The 26,804-nt window shown below is 39.1% G+C and overlaps 1 protein-coding gene across 1 annotated transcript; it reads right to left on the reverse strand.

Annotated features, from left to right (window-relative positions):
* Positions 1–8,336: 8,336 nt before the first annotated feature.
* Positions 8,337–10,289, reverse strand: LOC107824034 (beta-carotene hydroxylase 2, chloroplastic-like). Its single transcript, XM_075254397.1, has 7 exons — positions 9,733–10,289; positions 9,570–9,629; positions 9,379–9,450; positions 9,095–9,229; positions 8,860–8,985; positions 8,668–8,724; positions 8,337–8,524 (listed from the first exon to the last, which is right to left on the reverse strand). Exons 1-7 carry the CDS (start codon positions 10,123–10,125, stop codon positions 8,447–8,449), a joined length of 921 nt encoding a protein of 306 aa, XP_075110498.1. The 5' UTR covers positions 10,126–10,289; the 3' UTR covers positions 8,337–8,446.
* Positions 10,290–26,804: the final 16,515 nt, after the last annotated feature.

The following is a 26,804-nucleotide window of genomic DNA, read 5'->3' on the forward strand; positions in this document are numbered from 1 at the left end:
ACAACAGACATTTAAACTTCTCCAACTTTTCATTTCATGCTTTCAGACTGTTACAGTTACACCAATATGGGACTTGAAATGTGTACCTGGTTACTGAAATGCAAAGAAGAAGTGGAAGCAGAAGAGTCAGCAGCAGCAGCACAAGAATGGTAGTAACAACAAAGCAATACAGCAGCAATGACAACCCCAGACCAACAGACCAAAGCAGTAAACCAATGGTACAGTACTCAATGTTTGATCTTTTCAAAACTCAGAGGAAAATCCTAAAATCTTATAGAAACAAACCAAACTGGATGCTGGATTTCAGACACGAAAGGATGAGGAAAAGTAGTGTTTTTCAGTCGAACAAGAATTTCTTTTCTAAATCCCCCTCCTGATTTCCAAAATAAACTCTCTTTCTCACTTAGAAACTGATTCTGTTTGGTTTCAGCTTCCCTTTTGTGTGTGTCTCTCTCAAGGTGTATCTGTATCTCCCTTCTATTTCTCTCTTCCTTTCAAAAAATCTGTCCCCCTCTCCCAAAATCAAACTCTCTCCCTTATAAGCCTTAAAATCAAACCTTTAACAGCCTGTTAAACTAATCAGACAACCTCTCATGTGCCCTCCTCTTTTCAGATTCCACTTAGCTATTTAAAAACAAACCCCATGATATTCCCTGGCAGACTTACTTTTGAGTAAGGTTTATTATTTCTGAAACTAAAGCAGAGTATGGGCAGCAGGGGTGTGTCCTGACAGCACATGCTGTCCATTACTTTGTAATGCACATGCTGCCCAAGGCTGAGAGATGAGTAAACAATGCTATCGACTAAATTAAAATCTGAAACCTAGCTAATAAATCAATCCTTTAAATGTCTTTCTGATTTGGCTAAACAAATTAATACCGAGTGGCAACAACACTAATATGATTCAACAATGCTTCAGTAAATTACAAAAGCCTGAGTCAAATTGCTACCATTCTAACATGAAACCAATTGACGACGTATATCGATTCGACTATACTAGTTAAAACATATACAATCGAAGCCAAAATCAGACATTTAACAGTATCGAACACATGACTCGAATCATACTGACCAAGCAGAACTGTACTGGGGAATCAGTTGATCAGTCAAATTTGAGGTTCGACTAATTGCACAGCACACACATATACACATTATCAGTAAAAAAATAGAAGAGGGACTCAATCAAACACAGAGGTTCAGGTAAGGTGGACAATCAACAGTTGATAAAAATTCAAAGACACAAATTATACAAGACATTCGGCCATACGAACAGACCTTTAAACCACACACGTACTGAATAACAAAGAGAAAACAAACTTACCTTAAAAACTTTGAAAACAGAAAAATCAACTCGTGTTTGAACAGACCCTTCTCAAGGTTGAACGGAATTTAATCGAAGTGTTTCTCAAATGAGAAACACTTCGATTAAAGTCCATTAGACCCTAATCTCTTGGTTCGAACAGGCATGGAACAAGCACGAGGAAACCTAGGGTTCTAGAGGGCAGATTTGGGTTTTGGGCTTTCTTGGTTAGATTCGGACCAAACCAAGCATGGTTTGGTCACGAGGGGGGGTCCGGGGACTGTCTGGTATGAATCTAGGGCAGATCGGTGTAGATCGAGTTTTGCTCGAATCTTCAAATGAAGATTCGAGGACCTAGAGGATGATTCGAACTAAATGGTCAACAGATCCATGTTCAGGGGGGTGAGACGGTCCTATGGTGTTAAGGTGAAGGCCACCGGCGTTCATGCAACCGGCTTTCATGGTGAAGAATACAGGGGCGGCTAGGGTTTGGAGGGGAAGGGGATGAGGACGAAGGCGGGGTCTTGGATAGAAGGGCAGGGTATGTTAGGAGGCTTATATATGGAATGGGTGGGTTGATCTCAGCCGTTGGATCAATCGAGATCAACGGCTTGGATCTGAAGGCTAAGGAGAAACGGTGTCGTTTCATCTAAACGGGGTTTGGGTTGGTTCGGGTGGAAATGGGTCGGGTTCATCATGGGTTATGGGGAAGTGATTTTTGTCGTAGGATGAGGAATGGATTAACGGCTATGATTAAAAGGCCTCATACGGCGTCGTTTAAGTAAAGGATTGGCCAGATCTGGGCCGTTCCTTTGAATCCATCAACGGCTCACAAAGATGGTGCATGTACGACGTCGTTTAGGCGTCTTGCAGAGGGCCTGGTGGGACTGGGTCGTTTGTATTGGTTTTGGGCCTGATTTCATTCGAAATTATGGCCCAAATCCAATATTTCCTTTTTACAACTTAAAAAATAAAATTCCAAAAAAAAATAAAATCATACCAATATTAATTAATACTCAAAAATAACAATTATCACTTGCATTGACATTTAATTATACTAAAGACTTAATGGCAAAAATACAATGAAGGATGCACACATTTTATTATATTTTCTTTTAATAAACGGATTACGGTTCACACGACATACAGACATATATATTTTTTTTGTTTTTTTTGTTTGAATAAAACAATCGTGGGAAAATCACAAATAACTAGCAACAAAAATGCCACGTAAAAATCCAACAAATGTACAGCAAGACCAATGGCTATTATTTGTTTCTTTTGGAGCGGTTGTTGCGTAAAAACAAAAATCACGTGCTCACACTTGGATCTTTGTCTTGATCTTTTAATCTTTTGAATGCTTGTAGCTTTTAGAGAAATCTGCAGCGTTTGATCTGCGAGCTCTCTCTTGCTTCTTGCTATAACTTCTGCTGTCTTTTCTGAGTTATGAAGACACCTATTTATAGTTGTGGAAGAGAGGAGTTGTGATAAGAACAAACTCTTTCCGACCAATCAAATTGAAGTATGACATGACCACATTTGATTGGCCAGAACATGTCACTTGTACATGTGGCGTGATTTCATTAGCCTTTTAATGTGACTTGGCATGCCTTATCATTTTGACACGTGACATAGTCCTATTGGCTCTTCCGCTTGACTTGGCACGCCACGACATTTGACACATGGCACCAAACTGAGCCTCTAGGAAAATGATATATTGGGCCTAATAAAGTGGGCTCATCATTTGTAGCCCAATTAAATGGGCTAGCCCAATCGATTAAGATTTATTTATTTAATCCATATATATTGGACTTATATAACTAATCCAATTATATTAGCCCAATAAATTTATTTGAATTAATATATCTTGAATTTAAAATATAGTCCAAATTATTTTAGGAATTTAATTCCAATAAAATTTATATGCGTACAATTAGCTTTCTAAGTTTTGTTACAACATACAAATGCACTCATTCTAAAGATTAATCTATTATTCGCATGGAGATTTCAAACTGCAAATCTTAGTGTCCCTGACCATTACTGTCCAGGTTGATTTCTTATCTCCTTGTTAAATGAGTAAATATAAGACAAAGAAGAAGATGATCAATCAATATAGTGATGAGGAGTAGTATGTGATTTAGTTCTTCAGTAGTTAACAACTAAGTCAAAATGTTTAATTTTAATCAAGCTCCTAATGATAATTTTTTTTAAAAAGAAATCTTGCTGTTCTCTTAGTTATTATCCGTATTATCTTTAAATTTTGATTTCTTTGTTTAGCTGTGTGTGCCTGGGGGGGGGGGGGGGTAGGGATGATTATTTTATCTTTCTGTTGAGAGTGCAAATGTTAGCGTTTTTATTAATTGATTCAGTGGTAAGATGAGAACGCAATATGTAAATGGGTGGACGATGTGACGTGTATGTATTGGTTCATGATTAAGAGATAATATATAAAGTGCCCATTAAAAAATAATTTTTTAAGAGTAGTTAGTTAAAGCTGTTGATACCTAACCACATGGCATTCAATAAGCGGCCCAATTTGACGATAAGATTCGTGAGTCAACGCGCAAAAAGGTTGTTAAATGATGTTGTCTAGACTCTAGAGCATAGCTAATAGTCCATTATTGGGCGTTGTTTACCTTTATTCCCACAGGATTCCGACTACGGAGGAAGAGATGCAGCACGACGAAGGATTAAAGTACGGGGTGGAGCAAGAAGCCCGATTACAGGTTCTATCAAATTTAATAATTTTACTTTAACAATATATTTATAATAAAAAATTTATTAAATATATATAAATATTAAATTTAAAATTCAATTATTTTCACTTAAAATTACCGCTCTAAAATTTGAAACTCATAAAGTTAAAATTTCGACTCCATATATGATTAAAGTCAAGTGATCAATAATGTTATATAGTACTAGCATAGAGGCCTTTTATTTGTTTCCTGTCCTCAGGGTTTTATCACAATAATAACCAATGCGCTAATTTCGGTCCTCGTGAACTCAGATCTTATTCTTCAATACCTGTTCGTTTTAGTATTATGTGACAGCATTTAGTTAGGTACACTATTTGAAATAATTAAATTTGTCGATAAGCAATCGTTTAGGAAGCTAGCTTAGAAATAAAAATATCACATCGAATCAAATAGAGAAATTTGAGAAACGTAAAAGTTAAATGAAATAATATCACCAATATGTGCAGTGGAAGAATTTGAGTACGTAATAAATTTATTTCTTAAGAAACGATATTTTGTCAAGTTAAGCTCATGGTTATTCAATTTTAGCCTTATGTGTCCTCTTCTAAAAGGAGTAGAAAAAAAGTGAGAAAAGAAGTAAAGAGGAAAAGACAAGAGTGCCTTTCGGTTCCATGATCTGATCGGCATCAACAGAGCACCAAAGGCATCATAATAGTTGGTTTTGTAGCTCATTGCAAATGTAATTCTAATTAAGTAGCTTTTTTTAACTGAGATTTCTAAAAACAACACAAAAAAATCAGTAAGCTAAACATAAAAAGTTTTGTATGATCATTTCTATTTAGAGTTAATATCTTAAAACACCCTTAAACTTGACACAGATTATTAGTTTCTTCCACAAACTATGCCTAGTCCTAATTACCTCCCTACACTTGAATAAATAAATTTAAATACACCCTCGATCTACCACCCGACATAGCAAGTGGCCTCGGACGGCCTTTGGGGCGCACGTGAGGATGTATAAAAAATGCCACCTAAGCAGCTCAAACGGTAAAAAGCCCCCTAATTAATATATTCCTTTGTTTTTTCCATCTTTCCCATGGCTATTCTTCCTATTTCTTCCTCTTTATAACTTCCTCCGTTAAAGCACAACTAGTGACCTTTCTTTTCCTATAATTATGATATATCTTCTTTAATTGCAAAAGTTCTTAGACAGATTTCTTGGTCTTTTTTTTAACTTTCTTCGAGACATTGAAGATGTACCCACTTTATCAATCGAAGACTCACCACAATTGGAATATTATTCCACTTTGTTGGAACTAACTTACACTGATTAAACAGCAAAACCAACAAAACATAAATAGAAACTTACTGAAAATTATTTAATGAAAATTTCTTGACCAGATCCCTAAGATTATAGGTAAATGAAGGAGAAAATGGGAGAACCATTTAACGGAATTTGAGAGAGAGAGAGAGGAATTTGGATAGGATAATTTAATTTAGCTGCATTTTTGTTCAGGTTTTAATCCACTTTTTTTTTTTTTTTGTTAATTTTATTTCTTTTCCTTAATTTTAGTATAGGTAATATGAAATCCTATTATTTAGCCTTTGTAGAGCACACATCGGATAAAATGTCCAACAAGGCCAGCGTGTGTATACAAAGTGTATGATATCGAGGGGGTATTTAAATTCATTTATTCAAGTGTAGGGAGGTAATTAGGACTAAATATAATTCAGGGAAAACTAATAATCAATGTCAAATTTAAGGGTGTTTTAAGGTATTTTACCTTTTATTTATTCAAATTTAAATTAGTTCTGAGGGATGATTTCCTTCGTATTTCATTCATAAAATTAAGGAGGCACCGGTACTAAAGATAATAACATTAATTATTAATTGGACTGTGGTCCACTCGTACTATATTGTTTTCCTTTGAATTATACTATTGGACCTAACAACGCGGGATGTTGTCTATATTGGTAAACAATATGTTCGTCATACTACACCGCGCACTTGATCTGTTGGGCATCTCAGTCAAATCAACCATTAACCAGTAGGGGGAACTTTTGGGATTTGATTGTTCTCTTTTTATAAATAAATAAATGTAGCTCGTAGCAAAACAACATTTGGCATGAAGATAAATGGATAAAGGGATAGATGTGGAAAGACCATTATCAACTCGCTTGAGTTGACAAAAGTTGAATTGATTTGTTTGCCCCTTTTTCTATGCAGATATATTTGGACCGCCCACCTATAATATTGGGGCAGCACTGGCTATTATTGAGTGCTTTTTATACCTTTTGTTGATGTTTACTAAAGTTACTTAATAAATAGGATGCCGTGGAATTGTTTTGTGGCCTTTAGGGGTGTACATGGACCGAGTTGGTTCGGTTTTTATCAAAGTCAAACAAAGACAATTATATCGGTTTGGATTGGTTCGGTTTTGTCGGGTTTTCAAATTTTCGGATCTTTTTATTACATGAACATTATTTCAATCTTACTTTATTAATAGATAAAGCTTTGATAAGTGAATATATGTTTAGTAAATATAGAAAAAATTGACAAACATATGATCTATTAAAATATTCTAATGGGAGAATTTTTTTAGTAACACATGATAGTTATTTTCTTAGTCGTCTAACAATAATTTTTCGTTAATTTACGCTTTCAAGGTTAATACATGAGAGGATCCCAAATATTTCTGCATTTTCTATAAAAAAATCACTATAAAGTCTTAAAAATATAAATAAAATTTATATGTCGGTTTGGTTCGAATTTTTTTACTCAATACCAAACCTAGTCGGATTTTTTAATCGATTTGGTTTGTATTTTTCGATTTGGTGCGATTTTCTGGTTCGGTTTGAACCTGGCGCTATATCATGATTTCCATTTGAAAAAAATTACGTATTTCTTACAACGTATGAAACCACTACAGAGAAATAAAGAAAAGTGAAAGATGATCAGAATTGTTTGGTTTTAGACGATCGGATGTTTGGCAGTAGGTATTAGAAAAAATAATACAAGTATTAATTTTATGCATTACTAATATTTTATTTGGTACATATTTTTTTTAATCTGTGTATAACTAATATTTATATCATACTTGGTATTATCCTATGTGTAAGTAATGCATAGAAAACCATGACATTAGTAATACCAAGGCTATTAATGCATGCATTAGTATGTTTAAAGATAAAATTGTCCTTAAAGTCTTTTAAAGCTAGAAAATATGGAGGACATTTTTGTAAACAACTATTTTTCTTAAAAATTATGCAATGCATTATAATTTTAATACACCACACCAAACAGTAGATAAGAAATAATATTTGCATAACTAATCATTACTAACCCATACATTATTAATCCATACATTACTAATACACCTTATTCTGCACTATTCTTATACACCCTACCAAACAACCCCTAAATATTTTCTTTTTAACCCCGCGCACGAATTGACACCTTAGAAAGTTCCGAAGGCCAAACAGTGCGTCTATTCAGAAGGAATATGTTGAAAGTTGGAGCTAAACTATCAATGACCGTCTCTTTCTCTACAATTGTACTTTATCGCCATTAACTATTTTTAATTATTATCGGTACAAATTTTATATATATGAAATCTGTAGAATAATCTCATTATATAAACTTTGTACAATTTAATTTTTTTTTAATTCGCTTCACTAATCAAATTTAAATAGTGACGCAATGCTTTTATGTTAAAACGTATTTTATTACTATTATTATCATTTTAATATTTTCCTCCAATGTATTTATATATAATATACTCTCTCTGTTCCAATTTATATAAACCTATTTTTTTTTTGATCTATTCCAAAAAGAATGACATATTTTTAAATTTGGAAATAATTTAGCTTAAATTTCCAACTCTACCTTTAATGAAAAGCTTTTATTACCACACAAATACTCTGGATCCCTTTTTGATCTATTTAGGACCACAAATTTTAAAAGTCTTCATTTTTTCTTAAATTTCGTGCTCAGTCAAACGGGTTCATCTAAATTAGAACGGAGGGAGTAATAAACAAGTTAAACTAATGTTTTAGTACCATGATCAATCAGATGCTGATACATATACCGATCAATCCAATACCCTCGCAAATCACAAACGACAACGAATGAGGCACGCTAAAAAATAGAAGTGCCACTGCCACCAACACAATAAGCCTAATTATATTTTTAAATGAGTTGAAATTATTTATATCCTTGGTGTAATCAATTTTTATAATATTTTGAATTATCATTCTTTTGGTTTGCCACAAAAGTGCAAGGGACTTTCTATTTTGGGTCGTCCTTTGGGAAAGAAGGAATAAAAGAAATAAAGACAAGGAAGTTTCATATCAAGCTTGTTTTATTATATCTCTATCTTTTTACATTAATGAGAGACTAAATACAGGTCCCTTTCATTACTAGAGCTACACTAGTCGGAGTATATGTTGATCATAATCCCTCGGAATTTTTAATCCTTCGGTTGACCTCCTTTTCCAACTCTTCATTTCCTCCTACTTCTTCCAATTCCTGCACGAATAACCAATCAATCTACCGTAAGCCTCTTTTAACCATTTAATTCCGAATTATGTTATAAATGTCTAACCGAATAAAAAAGAATAAGAAATATTTATTAACACTAGGAGGTTAAAAGAGGAAGAGAGAGTAGGCACCTTAGGTCCTAGGAACAAGCCATATGGGACACCATCAAATTTCTCCGAGTGATGAAGCTGAAATCAAAGAAAATATCAGTAAATTTAAGATATACTCTAAAAAAACAACTGACCAGTAAATTTAATATTAATCTAATGAAACTACGGTGCTAAACGTGATTAATTTAAGATTAAGAGTTAAAGAACTTTTACCTGATGAGCTGCAGCTATTCTCCGAAAATAAGGTACATTGGCAATGGGTCCCACTGGGAATCTCTTGTGAACTAATCCATCGTGAACGAACATGTAAGCCATCCCGAATACTGTGATCCCTAGTCCCTGCATTTATAAGAGCACATTTTTTTTTTTTTACATTTCACTAATTTCTTTTAAATACTTTATACCTAATTAGTCTCTCTTAATCAAGAATTAATTAGTGAGAACATACCGCGCCGAAACAGAGTCCAGGAATGAGTCCTTTATTGAAAAAGCCATAGGCAAGAAGAGCAATGGCTGGAACAGCGTTTGTTATGGCAAAAACATCGTTCAGCTCGAATGCTCCTTCTCTTGGTTTATGGTGTGACTGCAAATTAAATATTATTTAAAACATCACGTAGTCAATATTTGGTTGCCGGGGAAAAACATGACAAGAATCTTGATTTTCCTAACAAACAAATCAAGTACAATAATCAAATTAATTAGTATCTAATAATTTAGTGGAAATTTGCAAACCTCGTGCATGTGCCATAATGAATCATGCCACAGCGCTTTATGTGCCCATATCGCCCAAAACTCCATTCCTACCTGATGAAATCACCACAACATTCAATTCAGCAATCAGCTTATAATAATCAGAAATCTTTCTGTTTGTTTAACTGCTGATTATAAGATACGTATATTGGATATGAAAAAGTGTAACTTACAGCAGCGCCAAACGAGAGAGCGAAAGTACCGAACATTTCAGAAAAAGACACTTCTCCACCCTATATCATATATATATATAAAGTTTTGAGAACAAGGTTAATGTAACCAACAAAGAGCTAAAGGATTAAGCTGGAGAAGAAGAAGAGAGTGATTAATTGGTACCTCCATTTGCCAAGAAAATCTGTAATAAACCGCCAAAACAGCCATAGAAGTAATCCCTAAACTAGACATCACAGCTGCGACAAGATAAGTAAACCTCTCCGATCTTTTCCTAGCCAGTTTTTCCGCCAGCCTCGCATCTGAACGCTGCTCCTCATTTTTTACTCCCATCTGCTTTGCTTCAATAATGTCACTATGCGTATTCAATTTCTCATTCTCCAGCACAAAGCAAGCCGTCATCTTTGGCTTTCTTCGACACTGCAGATTTGTTTTGCCAAAGTTGCGAGTTAACGGAGAGAAGAACAAAACTGGTGGGCTAGTTGTGGTTGGTTTTGGGGCAAGAATTGGGTTGTGGTTGAAACAAATGGTTTGGGAGCTAGCAGATCCGGCAGCCATGGGCGGTGGAGGTCAAAGTAGGTATAAAAGCTTAGAGAGAAAGCGAGAGTTGGGGGGATCTATAGAGGTAGCTAGAGAGGAAAATTTAAGGTGACAAGTTGTAGTAGCACTGAAAATTTTGGAAGGAAGAGCATGAGTTTCAGTTTGTGGACTGCTTGTGGAAAGTTGTATAAATACAATGCTGTAAGGGTACGTTGCTGAACGTGTTGGCACACGTTGCTCCCATTGGGCATTTCCCCTTATGCCGGATTTGCACCGAGGGTCCTCCTAACTAACTTCTGCTTCAGTTTGTGGTCCTCACTTTGACGAATACTACCTAATTGCCACTTTAAAAAAAAACATTTTATTTTATATGGAGGAATGAAAAGGGAAATGAGTATTATAAAATCTTCACCGTAAAAGTTCAAGCATATAACCAACTAAACTACTAAGTAGACGTTTGGACATAAAAATTATAATTTTTGAAAAAATATAGTATTTGGAGTTAAGTTGAAAAATAGATTTTAGAATTTAAAATTATGTTTGGACATATATTTCACTTGAAAATATGTTGTAATTTTGTGAGAGAATTTTTTTTCGAAAAAGTGGTTTTGATTTTTGAAAAACTCATTTTCGAAATTTTTTTAGTAACTTACAAAATTTCATGGACAATACATTTTTGAAAAATAATTACGTAAAAAAGAAAAATTTCATTTATGGACAAATTGATCCTAAGATTCCTCATTAATTGCCAAGTTCATCATTTAACTGACTACTTCTTTCTTTGTATCTTTTAATATAAATCTAAATGAATTACACTTCATGTCTTAGGTATCAGGGTCGAAGGTGTCAAATTGCCAAATTGAGGAGAGTAATCAAAACAAGCATTTAGGTATGCTGAATAACAAAATCAACTTTAATGCGTGTTGGTGTATTATGCCTATTATTCTTTAAGAATCCTTCATTTCATTCATGTATTTTGGTAAAATGACATCATCGAAAAAAATTAATAAAATAATTGAGGTGTGTGTAAGTAAGACTGGACACCAACTTAATAAAACAACAATAAATATGACAAAATATTGTTACATGTTCTCGATGTTACACATAAAAATAGTTTTATCATGGAAGTTAAATAACATGTTAATTTTAAAGAATTGGAAATCAATTTTACAAGGATAAAATTTACAAATAAGCCACTTTTCACACCATATAATTGAAAAATAGATAATCTCGACGACAATGCTTATTTTTCAAAGACGAGGTGAAAAGTGGCTAGTGAGTGCTATTTCTACATTTTACAAGCCAAGATTAGAGATCGACCGTTTCGTATTCCACTCACCTAAGGGCTACTGTACTTATTTGTTCAATTAATTCAAAACTTCATTTCTTTATAATGTATGCATCTTTTCAAGAGTAAATTTTTAGGTCACACCGTATGGGTCCAAATTCGACCGACCACGACCTATGACGAGTAAGACAAACGATCGGGTATCCTCGAGTCGACGTCCCGAGGGAGACGACCTTAGGGCAAAAGAAGAGATTGTACGACCCTTGTAGTAGTGTAAGCCCATTAGAGGACATTAAGAATATTCCGTCGAATATTCCTTGTATTTTGTTTTCTTACAATTCAGAAGAGTTTCTCTCTAGTATAATAAATGACAAAAACCTTGTAATAGGGGAGGAGACTGAGAAATTCACTATTGGAGAACGAAAAGAAACTTATTAACGATCATCTCTTTATCTCTTATTTCTTCTAGAGTTTATTATATTCAGCTAAGATTTACCCCTTCATCTTTGATTGATTTGTTCAAAAAGGTTTTAATATCTTTTGTGTCAAACAGTTTGGCGCCGTCTGTGGGGATTTCTACAGCTGAAATCATAGTTCTCATCTAGATTCCTGAAAGTGATAATTACTTTTCTTCAAACTTCATAAAAACTAATAATGGCGGGAAAGGAAGCGAGGCTAGAGGCGGTAGCAGATATCTCGAATAATCTCCTGAACTCCCTCAACGAAGCCGATAGAGAAGACGATGAGAATACAATACCAAACGCTACACCGAAGGGGGAGATCTCACCTCTTCCACACGGGGATCTAACAATCTTGCACGAAAGGGGAGCCTCGACATCCGCGGCGGGAGAAGCATCACCAGCAGTCAAAAGGCTACTAGAAGAATGGTTAATGAGTGCTTTGAGTAACATGCTCGAGAAATCCACTCAAGGAGATGTCGAAGACATGCCACCTACAGAAATTGCGGCTGCCGCCGATGAGCCAAGCGCTACACGAACAAGTAACACCCGCACTGCTACTAATGCAGGTGACGATGCACTTATGGCCATCTTAATGAAAATGGAAGAGATGGAAAATGAGAACAAAACACTCTGCGACCAGATGAAGGAACATCAGGAGAGGGTTGACAAAATACCAGGCGCTCCGAAGCTATTACCAAAATGCAACATGGGTCGGTTCGTCGAACAACCATACAGCGAAGGGGCAGCTCCCTATCCTATTCCAAAGACCTTCAAAATGCCGCCATACTTGAAAATATACGACGGGACCACGGACCCAGAGGACCACTTAATCCATCATGTTACTGCAGTAAAGGGCAATAGTTTATCAAAAGAATAGGTACCGTTTGTGCTACTAAAAAAGTTCGGTGAGACTTTGACAGGGGGAGCATTGACATGGTACTCCTAACTACTAGCACGATCGATATCGACGTTCGAATAGATGGCGGATAAATTCGTCACCGCTCATGGCGGGGCGAAGAAGGCCAAGGCTAGGGTCAATAATATCTTCGCCGTCAGGCAAACGACGGGCGAGGGACTTCGGGATTTCCAGGTCCGATTCAATAGAGTAAGGATGAGTCTACCGAACATGTCAGAAGGGATGGCAGTAGTAGCCTTTCAAAATGGGTTAAATAGGAACAGATCTAAGGCAACTAAAAAACTGCTCAGTAGACTCATGAAGTACCCCCTAACACATGGGAAGAGATCCACAACGCCTATTGCGCCGAGGTAAGGGCAGACGAGGAAGACCTGAACGACCCACTTTAGCAATTAACATCAGTCCAGACTGAGACGAGGAGAGAACGACGCAACGATGGGCGAAAGGATCAACCACCGCATTTCAATCGAGAAAGGCATCAGCCCTATATCCGAACATCCAACCTGCCCCCTCCGCGACATGCGGATGTCAAGCCACGACAGACTGCATCCCTCCGAAATGAAAGAGGTATGCCTCCACTACTATCTGCTCATAATTTTTGTGTTTCCCCTTCAAAGATAGTGTACGTACTGGAAAAACTGAGCACGAAAGTGCAGTGGCTGCAAAAGATGAAATCGGATCCAAACACCAGGAGGTCGAACGTCCTATGTGAATTCCACCAAGAAAGAGGACACAAGACCGAAGATTGCATAGGTCTATGACAAGAAGTAGTTAGGATGTTAAACCAGGGGTACCTGAAAGAACTGCTAAGCGATAAAGTAAGGGCCAACTTCGCTCGAGGGCGCGACCACCTCAAGGACCTGTAAAGGCACCATCACCAGCTCGTACCGTACAAATGATCATTGGCGGAGGCGAAAACACAGTAATCAACCATGTGAAGTTCACCACCACGCACAAACTCAAACGAACAGTATGACAACCTCAAAGATAGTATCATTTTCGATAAGCCATACACCAACGATTTGTATTTTCCTCGCTATGATGTAAAAAGAATCATGGTGGATGACGAAAGCAGCAAGTGTATTGTGCACCAGCGAGTTCTCATGCAAATGAGGCTCAAGGATAAAATAATACAGCATTGCATAACACTAACAAGTTTTAATAATGCAGTAGAGCGGACATCTGGAGAAATAGTACTACCTATCCTGGCTAGAGAAGTTACTCTGGAAATGACATTCCACGTCATGAACCAGGAAACGTCCTACAACGCCATTATAGGAAGACCATGGATACACGCCATGCAAGCCGTCCCTTCAAGCTTCTATCAAGTGAACAAATTTCCCACCCCGTGGGGGATATTCAGCATCTGAGGCAAGCCACGTACCCCCCAAGAATGCTACCAGATCGCCCAAGATTGCACACACACCAAACAACTAAAAGGAGCAAGTGCGGAAGCATAACAATCAGCCGTGTCGGGGATCAAACCCGATGTACAAGTAGAGGCCATCAAAGACCCAGACATTGTAGAAGCTTGCAAGGCAACCATAGAAGATCTCGACCCCGTCCAATTAGATAACACCGACTGCACCAAAAATGCTTATGTTGGGCACAACCTCTCGGAGCCATGTGAGTATCATGAGTTTTTAACTAGCAACGCCGATTTGTTTGCTTTTTCCCACTCAAATATGCCAGGAATCCCAAGGGATATCGCCACACAAGCTGAATGTCGATCCACTTTATCCGCCGGTACGACAGATAAGAAGAAAGTTCAATGCTGCAATCAATGAGGTGGTCAGCGAGGAGGTTGATAAATTACTCACCAACGGTTTTGTCAGAGAATTGAAATACCCCCAATGGGTCGCCAATGTGGTCATGGTCAAAAAGAAGAACGAGAAGTGGTGAATGTGTGTTGACTTCACCGATCTAAACAAGGCATGCCCGAAGGACTCTTTCATGTTACCCCACATCGACCAACTTATCGATGCAACATCGGGGCATGAGCTGCTGAGCTTCTTAGACGCCTACTCCGGTTATAACCAAATTCTAATGGCTGAAGAAAATCAAGAAAAGACCTTCATCACTCATCCAGGAACGTACTGCTATAAGGTGATGCCATTCAGGCTTAAGAATGTAGGGGCTACATATCAAAGGTTAGTCACCAAAATGTTCAAAGAACAACTCAGTAAGACAATGGAGGTTTACATCGACGACATGCTAGTGAAGTCGGCAAAAAAAGAAGATCACATTGGTTATCTGAAGGAAGCCTTAGAAATACTAAGGCAGTACGGGATGAAACTGAATCCCCAAAAGTGCGCCTTCGACGTGACTTCTGGAAATTTCCTCGATTTCCTAGTGTCACAAAGGGGAATCGAGGTCAACCCGAATCAAATCAGTGCCATTGATGCGATACCGAGAGATACTGGCCAGCAAATAGCAGGTGCAGAAATCAACAGGACGAATAGCCACCCTATCAAGGTTCATTTCTCGATCCTCAGATAGATGCCATAAATTCTTCAATGTGCTAAGGAAAGACCACGGGCTGCAGTGGAACGATGAATGTGTCGACGCCCTAAGAAAGCTGAAAATATATCTATCCTCACCACCACTACTCGTCAAGGCAAACCCAGGTGAATGCCTACTTGTGTATCTAGCAGTTTCCAAAGTTACGGTAAGCACATTCTTGGTCCGTGAAAATAAAGGTACGTAATCCCTGATTTACTATATAAGTAAAACTTTAATCAATGCCGAGACGAGGTACCCTCACCTCGAAAAACTATCTATGGCATTGGTCATAGCTTCACGAAAGCTTGCACCGTACTTCCAATGTCACCCCATAAAGTGGTGACAACTTTCCCCCTAAGGGGTATCCTACACAAACCCGAACTATTGGGTAGACTCGCAAAATGGGCCATAAAACTAAGCGAGCACGACATAACGTACCAACCGAACTGCCATTAAGTCGTAGGTGCTCGCTGACTTTGTCGCTGATTTCAGCACGGAAATATTACCCGAGGTAGATAGGAAGCACTCTGCAATTTTACGCATACCGACTTCTGGGTCCTCTATGCCGATAGTGCCTCTAATGCCTCGGGATCGGGACTGGGACTCGTCCTTGAGGTCCCGACAGGCGAAGTAATTCGTTAGTCCATACGATGACCCGAGATGACTAACAACGAGGCCGAGTATGAAGCTGTGATTGCAGGTTTGAAGTTAGCCCTCAAATATGGGGCTCGACAACTCGTCCTCTACTGTGACTCTCAACTCGTAGTGAATCAAGTCACCGAGACTTTGTAAATTAAAGAGCAGAGACTACAAAGGTACCAGTCAGAAATCCGCAAAATACTGCCAGAATTCAACGAATATCGCCTCGACCAAATACCCAAGGCACAGAATATTGAAACAGATGGCCTCGCTAAACTAGTTGCGTCCACCAAGAATATCAACAAGGAAAATGTGGTCACCCTCCTTCATTCCGCAATAGACCACGCGAGGTACATTCCATAAACTTAACTTGGGACTGGCGTAGCCGCTTCGCGGCCTATTTGCAGGATGGTACACTCCCACAAGATAAAAAAAATCCAAAAAGCTCCAGGTACTGGAAGCCCGATACAGCCTAGTAAATGATGAGCTCTACAAAAGAACGTTTGGCGGCCCCCTAGCCAAATGCCTTGGCCACAACAAACAAGGAGACTATTGGAAGAAGTACACGAAGGGCACTCGGTGCCCATACGGGAAACCGCGCCCTCGTCTGATGCCTCATCCGCGCTGGGTACTACTGGCCCACCATGAAAAAAGAAGTCGCGGATTACATCCGGAGATGTGAACAATGCCAAAAATACACCCCTATAATACATCAAGCAGGGGAACTCTTTCATTCCGTCACTTCTCCATGGCCATTCATTAAATGGGAAACGGACATAGTTAGCCCCCTCCCAGCAGGACGAGGTAAGGTACGCTTCCTTTTGGTTTTAACTGACTACTTCTCTAAGTGGGTGAAAGCAGGTGCATACACTCAGATACGTGAGTAGGAGGTCATCGCCTTCATATGAAAAAACATTATATGCCATTTTGGCATCCCCAAAGAAATTAGCTGCAACAACGGACCTCAATTCGTCAGAAAAAGAACGACTGAGTTTTTCGAAAAATGGCACATCAAACGAATAGTCTCCACACCATATCACCCTGCCGCCAATGGTCTAGCCGAATCCTCTAATAAAATAATACTGAATATATTGAAAAAGAAGCTGGAGGAAGATAAAGGACTATGGCCTGAACTACTACCGGAAAAATTGTGGGCATACCGCACTACGCCAAAAACCAGCACAGGAGAAATGCCATATTCACTAGTCTACGGGACTGACGTAGTTATATCCGTCAAGGTCGGGGAATCCAATTTGAGATACTCCAACGAGATCAGACCAGACAACGACGAAATTAGGCTATAAGATCTGGATGAAGTCAAAGAATGAAGAGACATGGCCCACATAAGAATGATAGCCCAGAAACAACAAGTAGAAAGATACTACAACAAGAGAGCCAAAGTGCGACCACTCAAAGTCGGAGACTACATCCTCAATGCCAAAACACAAGCATCAAAAGACCCTAATGAGGGAAAATTGGGAATGAACTGGGATGGACCATACAAAATTGTAGCTATAGCAAACAAAGGAGCATTCCAGTTAGAAACAATGGAGGGAAAATTGCTCCAAAACAACTGGAATGTCGCCCATCTCAAGTACTTCCACTTCTAAAAGAAGGCATTACCTAAGTCGTACTCTTTTTCCCTCACCCGGGTTTTGTCCCAATCGGGTTTTCTCGGGGAGGTTTTTAACGAGGCGACAAGGGAGACGCCTCAAGGATTAAAGTGTTGTTCATTACCTCAACTCGTCGACATGGTCTCCGGAACGAAGTAATGAAGGGACTGGATATAGATAGTCGAATCTCCATTGAATGTGCAGAATTGACATGTGGTTCTCATAAGAATTTAATCGAATCTCCATTGTATGTACAGAGCCAACATGTGACACTCACAAGAATTTAATCAAATCCCTAGTGTATGTGCAGAGTCGACATATGATCCTTACAAGTATATAATTAAACATCCATTGCATACACAAAGTCATGTCTTCCAACGGGAATACGGTTAAAACTCCAACATCCCAATGGCCAAGGCCATCGACAAAAATATAAGTTTGACCTCGTTCGAACTACGACGGTTTCTACTTCGACGACAGTTTGAAGCGACGTCCCAATGGCCAAGGCCATCGACAAAAATATAAGTTTGACCTCGTTTGAACTACGATGGGATTCTACTTCGACGAAAGTTAGAAGCAACATCCCAATGGCCAAGGCCATCGATAAAAATATAAGTTCGACCTCGTTCGAACTACGACGGGATTCTACTTCGATGACAGTTCGAAGAAACATCCTAATGGCCAAGGCCATCGACAAAAATATAAGTTCGACCTCATTCGAATTACGACGGGATTCTACTTCGACAACAGTTCGAAGCGAAATCCTAGTGCCCAAGGCCATCGACAAAAATATAAGTTCGACCTCGTTCGAACTACGAAGGGATTCTACTTCGACGACAGTTCGAAGCAACATCCCAATGACCAAGGCCATCGACCAAAAATATAAGTTTGACCTCGTTCGAACTACGACGGGATTCTACTTTGATGACAGTTCGAAGCGACATCCCAATTTCCAAGGCCATCGACAAAAATATATTCGACCTCGTTCGAACTACGATGGGATTCTACTTCGACGACAGTTCGAAGAAACATCCCAATGACCAAGGCCATCGATCAAACATATATGTTTGACCTTGCTCGAACTACAATGAAATCCTGCTTTGACGACAATTCGAAGCAACATCCCGATAGCAAAAGGCATCAACAATATCATGGGTTCGATAAATGCAAGAAAGAATAAGTCGACAAAGTAAAAATTACATTACAACAAAATATTATTTACACTTTCCCCTACAAACGGGCTCAAGTATGCCCCGTGCAAAAGCAAGTACAAACAAAGACTACACATCATCCCTAGTAGGGTAAGCATCTTCGTACCACGAATCTGAAGCAAGGTGGTTCGCATCATCAGAGTTGATATCATCCCCATCAGGTGTGAAGGGGTCGTACCCGCATGCCTCACAAGCTACACGAGCTTCGGTATACATAGCCTGAACCTCTGCCTCAATAGCCCTTCCCTTGGCATGAAAAGCCTTATACATATCAAGCTGAGCCTCCGCAAGAACCCACAACCCGTATAAACGACGGGGCACGACCGGATCGGCTGAGGTACGAGACGTAGAAGGTTGAGAATGCTAACTCACATCCTCCGCCCTCAGCGAGGCCATTTGTCCATTTAGTGTAGCCAGATCCGTCTCTAGCTCTTTAACACACCCTTCGAGCCCTACGACCTGGCGACCAAAGGCTTCCCTCTCTCCAGTCAACTCCGACCTAGGAATGCAGAGGGCATCTTCCAAAGATACCGATTCATAAATAGCTGCCGCCATCATATCAGCACTAACGCCCAACTCACCCTTAAGCCCCTCAATCTCCGGTGCCTTAGTTCTCAACTCAACGGTCAAGTCGGCCACCTTCGCTTGTAAGTCGGCACTCTCAGCCATCATACCCTTTCTCAACTCAAGCACATCTTCATTTGCCTTAAGGGAGGCCTCCAACTCACTATTACGGGTGACAACCTTCACGAGCTCCTCGTCCCTCTCCCTCAACTCCTCAACATTGCGCTCCAACTAGTCCTCCCGCTGCTTGAGCCCCTCACGAAACACCTGAAACTCAGGGTCCTGATGATAAATGTCGGCCATCGCCGGTGCTTAGCACGATACTGATGATATTTAGACGACATCTTCTCATAAAGGCCCGTCCGTCTCCTATCCCAATGCTCCCGCTCAAACTTCATGACGAGGGTTTGACAAAAAGAGAAGGGGAGAAGTTAGAAACAAAATATAGAACGATGATTCCCGCACAAACCCAATGACGAAATAGGAAGAAAAGGCATCTACCTGCAGGGCCATACCGACGACCTTTTGAGACAACTTTATATGCTCATCGCCCTAAGAATCTCGCTTTCAGGATTGGCACATAGGGGAGCTAGGGCAAATGCCACCTGCTCGCTATTCAGCAGCAAGTTGTAGTCTCTTGGAATGACTACATGATGGTCAGATTCATCCATCCTAACCTCCACACAGGTGTGTCGACCCACAAACTCATTAACATTCTCTAGGTTGACATTCGAGCTAGAGTCTTCACCCTCAATAGGACGTCCTCCAACATTGGATGATGCACCACCCTCAATAGAGCGCACTGAGCCAGCTCCTGGACAAACTCCTTCTACTTGGGGAGATCTCCCCGACAAAATGGCGTCGGCCATGAATACGGGCACAGCGTTCAGGGCCATGCCCTTCCCAAGCTCTAGCCTCCTTCTTTTTCTCGATAACGGCTCATCCCTATTAGAGGATTCATCCAAAAGATGTGAGGCCAGCACCGAAGAAGCCTCCTCCCTCGCAGCCACGACTTGAGATGGATCTCCCAATTGAATAGGTTGAGGACGACCCTCTCGAATGGACTCACTCAAAACAAATTGTGTGTCTACAGTAGCAGCGGCTTGCCGAAAGGCGGGGACTGATGCCTTTCACCTGGAAACTCCTCGACCTATCATCACAAAAGGTCATGCCATTAAATAAGGTTGCACGACCAATGGATTAGTAAGTATGACATTTACTAGAAGGAACTTTGGGGCCATAACGCTGTACAAAGGCGGGCCAAGTTTGAGTTTCTACTACATGAGGCAAAAGATGGGCTACCCAACCCCTAATATCCGCAATAGGGTGAGGCAGATGGGCCATAGCTGCAAAACGGCAAGCGAATAAAATTTACTATAAATATAGAAGAGAGGGGAACAAAATGAGTGATGACACTTACGAGACTCGTTCCACCGTTGGGAATCTGGCGGAGTCAGAAATGACATGCTCGGTCTTGACAAAGAAGTACTTGTGCCAAAACTTGCGGCTTGGCCACTCATCCATCCCGACCACCAGCCCTTTCAAGCCATGAAGCCTCAAATGTACCATGGTACCCCTGAGGAATCTAGGTGTGAACAAATGCAAAAGGTGGGGGACAGAAACGCTACACTCTGCCAACATTGCATAGTTGGTCAATAGCAGAAGCACCTTGAGCGTATATGGCGTAAGTTGCGCTGGGCAAACTTGGTAGAATCTACAGAATTCTTCTGCTAAGGGAAAGAGAGGAAGATTACAGCCGATCATAAAAGGATACTCATAGAAAGCACAGTACCCAGGTCTGTGAACGTCCACGTAATCTCTCCCCACCAGAACCATTTCTATATAAGCAGGAATGCCTTACTTTACTTGAAGGGCATCAATATAGACTTGTTTCGTCTCAGAAATAACAAGGTTCAGAGTAGGAGGAGGATCTTTAAGGAAGTCGCTCCGGGATAAGGGGTGTCTTGGCAGTAACTCCTCCACCGTAGGAGGGCTGTCACCCTCTTATACCACCACATCTCCGCCGTCAGATGGGGGCACTGTGGACGACGGGGTCGTTTTAGGAACCCCTTCATGATAACGACGAGACCTTGGCATGATATCGTTCAAAGGAATATCAACAAGAAAGAAGGCAGAAGAAGTTTCAAGTGATAAACGCAAGAAGAAATGGAAGGATATGAGAGCAAATGAGGAAGAATGAAAGAAGTTATCAAGAAGAGAAATGGCTAAAAAAATTTCGGAAAAAAAAATCCTTCACCTATTATAGGGTTGGGTGGCGACAGAATCAAGGCATCAGGTTTCAAAGCAGCGCAAGAATTGAAGCATCAAGTCATCAATCCCTACCTCGAAAACCTGCGTAATGATGACGCACGTGAAGCTGACATCATTTCCCAATATAAGCGTACCACTCGGTGTTCTGCAGAACATGATGATCATCTCCTATTGGCTACGTCGTAACGTTTCAACAGGTCAAATTTCTCCAAAAGAGTGAATGATGTCCTCTAGTCGAGGACGCATCCGGTCGCAACCCCGACAAGCGGAGGGACTAACTGTTGGGTCCAAATTTAACCGACCACAACCTATGACGAGTACTACAAACGACCCGGTATCCTTGAGTCGACGTCTCGAGGGAGACGACCTTAGGGCAAAAGAAGAGAGTGTACGACCCTTGTAGTAGTGTAAGCCCATTAGGGGACATTAAGAATATTCCGTCGAATATTCCTTGTATTTTGTTTTCTTACAATTCAGAAGAGTTTCTCTCTAGTATAAAAAGGACAAAAACCTTGTAATAGGGGAGGAGACTCTGAGAAATTCACTATTGGAGAACGAAAAGAAATGTATTAACGATCATCTCTTTATCTCTTATTTCTTCTGGAGTTTATTATATTCAGCTAAGATTTACCCCTTCATCTTTGATTGATTTGTTCAAAAAGGTTTTAATATCTTTTGAGTCAAACACACACTATTTTTAACAAATCTTATTGATATCATTTTCATTAATCTATTTCGGGTAATCTGAAGTTGTCTCAACACATTCAAAATTCTAATCAAGTACTGAAATATCGAGTTTGAAGCTTGTCGACATGAATAATTGATACTCTACTTGGTGGTCCAAGTTCCAAAAGTGCAGGAGGAGTATGCTAATGCATGTTATTGTCGTGTCCTTGTTGTATTGGTCAAAATCTGACCGATGCGGTCAAGATGACCAACATCCCATCCAAGCGGCAAGGTAGCGAAAGATGACATGGTGTATTCCATATCCCGCACTTATGATACCCGTCGAGTCAGAAGAAACAACGTTTAGGGGAAGACCAAGGCAGACATAGTGTGAAAGAGCATCAGACCAAGTACATAGCAAAGGTCCCATGACTATATATAGTAGGGGAAAACCTTTGGTAAAAGGGGCAGTTTTCACTTCTTTTTCTCTCCCTAGTTCTCTTTTCTGTAATCTTCATATCAAAAAGAAGAACGAAGCGTTCTCCAATAAAATATGTAAAATGGTCTCCTCCATTGATTAATGGGAGCCATAACAGAAAATTTCAATAAGATTGGTTACCTCTATCTTATCTTATGTATTATTTTTTCGATTAGTTTATTGATCTGAAGTTTATTATGGTTGACTAAGATTTACCCCTTCATTTTTCTTAATTGATTTATTCAAAAAGGTTCCAATATCTTTTGAGTCAAACAATTTTGCACCGTCTGTGGGGATTTCTTAGTGAAATTTCCTAGTCTCTTCCAGATCAAAGACAAGAAACACGATTACCCACCAAAAGAGAGATAAGGCAAAGCCCAACCCACGCAGGGCAAAGGCGCAACATAGAAGGGGAAAGAGAGCTAAATACAGTCACCGAATTTAGAAACCATCGCCCCATCGATAGTCAAAATGCCGGACAAAACGAGCAATGTTACAAACCTACGCTCATTCACCGATCCATCGGATAGGGGTAAGGAAAGTATCATTTTGACTCACTTTCTGCCCTTTGCTCAAGCAGGGACACAAGTGTCGCATGTGCGAGCGAGAAAAGAAACATCTCAATCAAAGAATGGGAAACTACTATGTCACGCCCCGAACCTAGGGGACGAGATTGGCACCCAGTGCCTCACCTATCCTTGCGTACTAACTTGCAACTAAGAGACTTTGAACATATGATGTCATACTTTGGCCATGGGCCACATTGTAAGATAACTGCGAATGCTGACTAAATGTCAATATATAACTGGATCGACAAGGCCATCATAATTATTACAGCTGGCAACCAACCAAATATACATACAAGGTTTGCAAGCCCAACATATTGCACTAAGTGATAGGATATGCATGTCTACACGCCTCTATTGATGGATATACTGTGATCAAAACAGCTCCCCGACCTACTCATAACATATATATATATGTATATACAAGATGTACATAAGGCTCTAGACCTGGAAACTCCGAAAGGCATGGAGCTTACCAATTAAGCTGAACTGGGGAAACACTTATTGAGGAGGCTTACCCGTCTGTCTGTCTGACCTGTACGCATGAAATGTAGCGCCCCCAAAAAAAGGATGTCAGTACAAAATAATGTACTGAGTATGTAAGGCAATATATTGAAAGTTGAAACTGAACTGATAATATAATAACTGCTAGTAGCTGGAAGTCAAAGATAATCTGAAGATATGCTTACCTGCTGATATTGACTCAACTCTCTTAATATAGTAAGTAAAATAGTTGTCTGACCCTATAAGGTTCGGTATATATATAAATGCTCTGCCGTAGTAGGCTCGCTCATAGGCGCTCGACCATACTAGGCTCTGTATCTTGACCAACTGGGCTCGCTCATAAGTACTCGACCATAGTAGGCTAAGTATATAACTTACTATCTGATCAGAGGTTGCTCAATAGGGTCCTGCCCATCGATTATAGCTCGATGGTAATGAAAATACGTTAATACTCTATATATAAACTCTCTTCTCTCTTGACTGGAAGAATGAAATACTCAAATGAATATGAAGTCCCGATAAAGAGAATATTGTAACTTGCGAGACTAGCAAAATATACGTAAATTTTGGGATATGAAATTTTCTTTATGCTTCGTTATCAAACTTGTGTAATGACAAGATCATGCCAAAATGAAGGAAGAGATTAGCCTTAACATACTTGAAGTAGGAAAATCTATATGATAGCCTTGGAAAAAGTTACACCGTACTTTTTTAGAACCGTAAAATTCCTCCATTGCTAAAATTCTAAAAACTCTTGTGGATTTGTTGAAATTATAGAACCATACTGTATCATGTTGCCTTCTTCAACTCAGAATGCTCACGTTCTTGAATTTTGAAATATTGAAGATGATTTTGCAAAGTTTTGTTTTGAAAGACTTTAAAAAAATGACTTTAAAGATTTTGGAGCATTAACTCATGTTCTTGGTTTTGAAAGATTGAAGACGATTTTGAAAAGTTCTATTTTGAAAGACTTAAAAAAATGACCTTAAGGATTTTGGAGCATAAACCCATGTTCTTGAAAGATTTCAAATGAAATTGGTATAGTTTTGTTTAGTCTTTAAGTGAAAGACTTGATTAGTCAAGTCCTAGAAATGGTATCTTCATGACACCTAACAAGGAATGACTTAGTCATTCCTTGTATCATGGCAGGCTGCAGCGTGGGTTTGGGGGTGGGATAATTAATTTTTATCCACTTATTAGTTAATAGGGTAATGTTCTGTTACCCGATAATTAATTAATTACCCGTATAATTAAAAATATTACCCCAAATTACTTAAAATTCTATTTATTTTTAATATACTTTATACCTTATACTGCCGTGGTCATATGGTACTAGTCCATAAATACAGAGCATTTTAGCTCGGGCCATATTTTATCCCAAAATTCCAAACTTCGACAAAATTCATTTTCTTTGACTTGCTCCACCTTTCACCTTCATGAATTTACTAATCAATTGTGAAATAGCATAATCCTTATAATCCCCAAATAATATTTTCCTTGGACTGATGTCAATTACCTTATGACAAATTCAACGTAAAATACTGCAAGGTGCAATATTGTCGTAACTTATTACTGGGAAGTGTAAGATCACCGTAATGTAATACTGCTGGGTGCAACACTATCATAACCTAATACTGCAAGACGTAAAACCATCGTAATTTATTACTGCAAAGGGTAACATCATCATAATATAATACTGCAGAGCATAACATCGCCGTAATACTGCGGGGCATAACATTATTTCCCCCTTTGGAACATTCGTCCTCGAATGTTGACTGCTGCACTTATTATTTTCATAACTTATATCTTCCGAATACCTTAGAACTTCCCTTTCCATCTAGGCGAATGTTCTGTGAATAAGTCTAATGTCCAGGGTATTTTCTCCTTTAGTCTTTTTGCTCTTATCATGACCTATGGTCGAAATCTTCCTAATCTTGCAACTATTGTTACCTCATGTCATGCAGACTGTATGACCCTGGCTTTGTAAGTGCTCTTTATGCGATTCATTTTTCCTTTTTCCTTTTAGGTTTTAGCCATCTCTAGGCCTTACTTTGTAAATATTTTCAATACTTAATAGGATGCCTCTCAGGGAATCTATAGGTGTACTGAAGTTCCTCGCTCGGTACTTTGTAGAACTTGCGAATATGGATATATCTTATTTCATAGACCTAGTTATCCATCCATATGACTTTACTGCACTTCGTTAAGTCATACTATACCATAACTCTTACTTTGATTTATCGTTATTGAGGCCTACAACCAACTCCACGTTACTCTCGTTGTTTATCCTTAAGACTGATGGCCTAATTTCAGCTCATATTGTTAAACTTTTATCCATATATTGTTGATTTACCTTAATATTGATTCATCATCTACCACTGATAACTTGATCTTTTATCTAACACCGCCGCTAGGGCTCACGTCTCATCGGGGACATCGGGAATATTTAGATTGATCCACCTAGGGGTGATACTATACCATACCTCCATAACCGTTTTTGGTAGCATCCCAATGTGGTTTACCTTATGTGGGTATTTTAATTCTGTACACTTCATGAAATCATTACTCAACCGAAGGCCCAAACATTGTCCTTTATCTATCACAATTAAACCCTCAGGCAACATTCCATCTTTTCTAAATGCTACTAGTCTTAGACTCCTTTGAGTTTACTCAAGCTATATTGAGCTTTCTATAACTTAGAGGGACCATCAGCTCTTTTGTTTTCATGGGTTTTATCCCAAGGACTTATCCATTGTCATCACCTTCTCACTTGCCTTCTTCTTATCCTTACTCTTGTCTTTCTAAAACCTTGTTGTTCTTTCATACTTTAGCTTGCAATCGATTCCCTTATGCTTTTCTGGAACATCAAGTGAGATATTGCATCATCTCTAACTCTCCTTTTACTCTCTAATTAAACCTTTCGGTACTTAGAAACCATAGGCTGGAATGTATGACACTAATGACGCTGCTATCATTCCTAGATACTGAATCCCAGCGCTTCTAGTCTTTTACCTAAAG

Source organism: Nicotiana tabacum, chromosome 6 (genome assembly GCF_000715075.1).
Source record: "Nicotiana tabacum cultivar K326 chromosome 6, ASM71507v2, whole genome shotgun sequence".
Lineage (NCBI taxonomy): Eukaryota > Viridiplantae > Streptophyta > Magnoliopsida > Solanales > Solanaceae > Nicotiana > Nicotiana tabacum.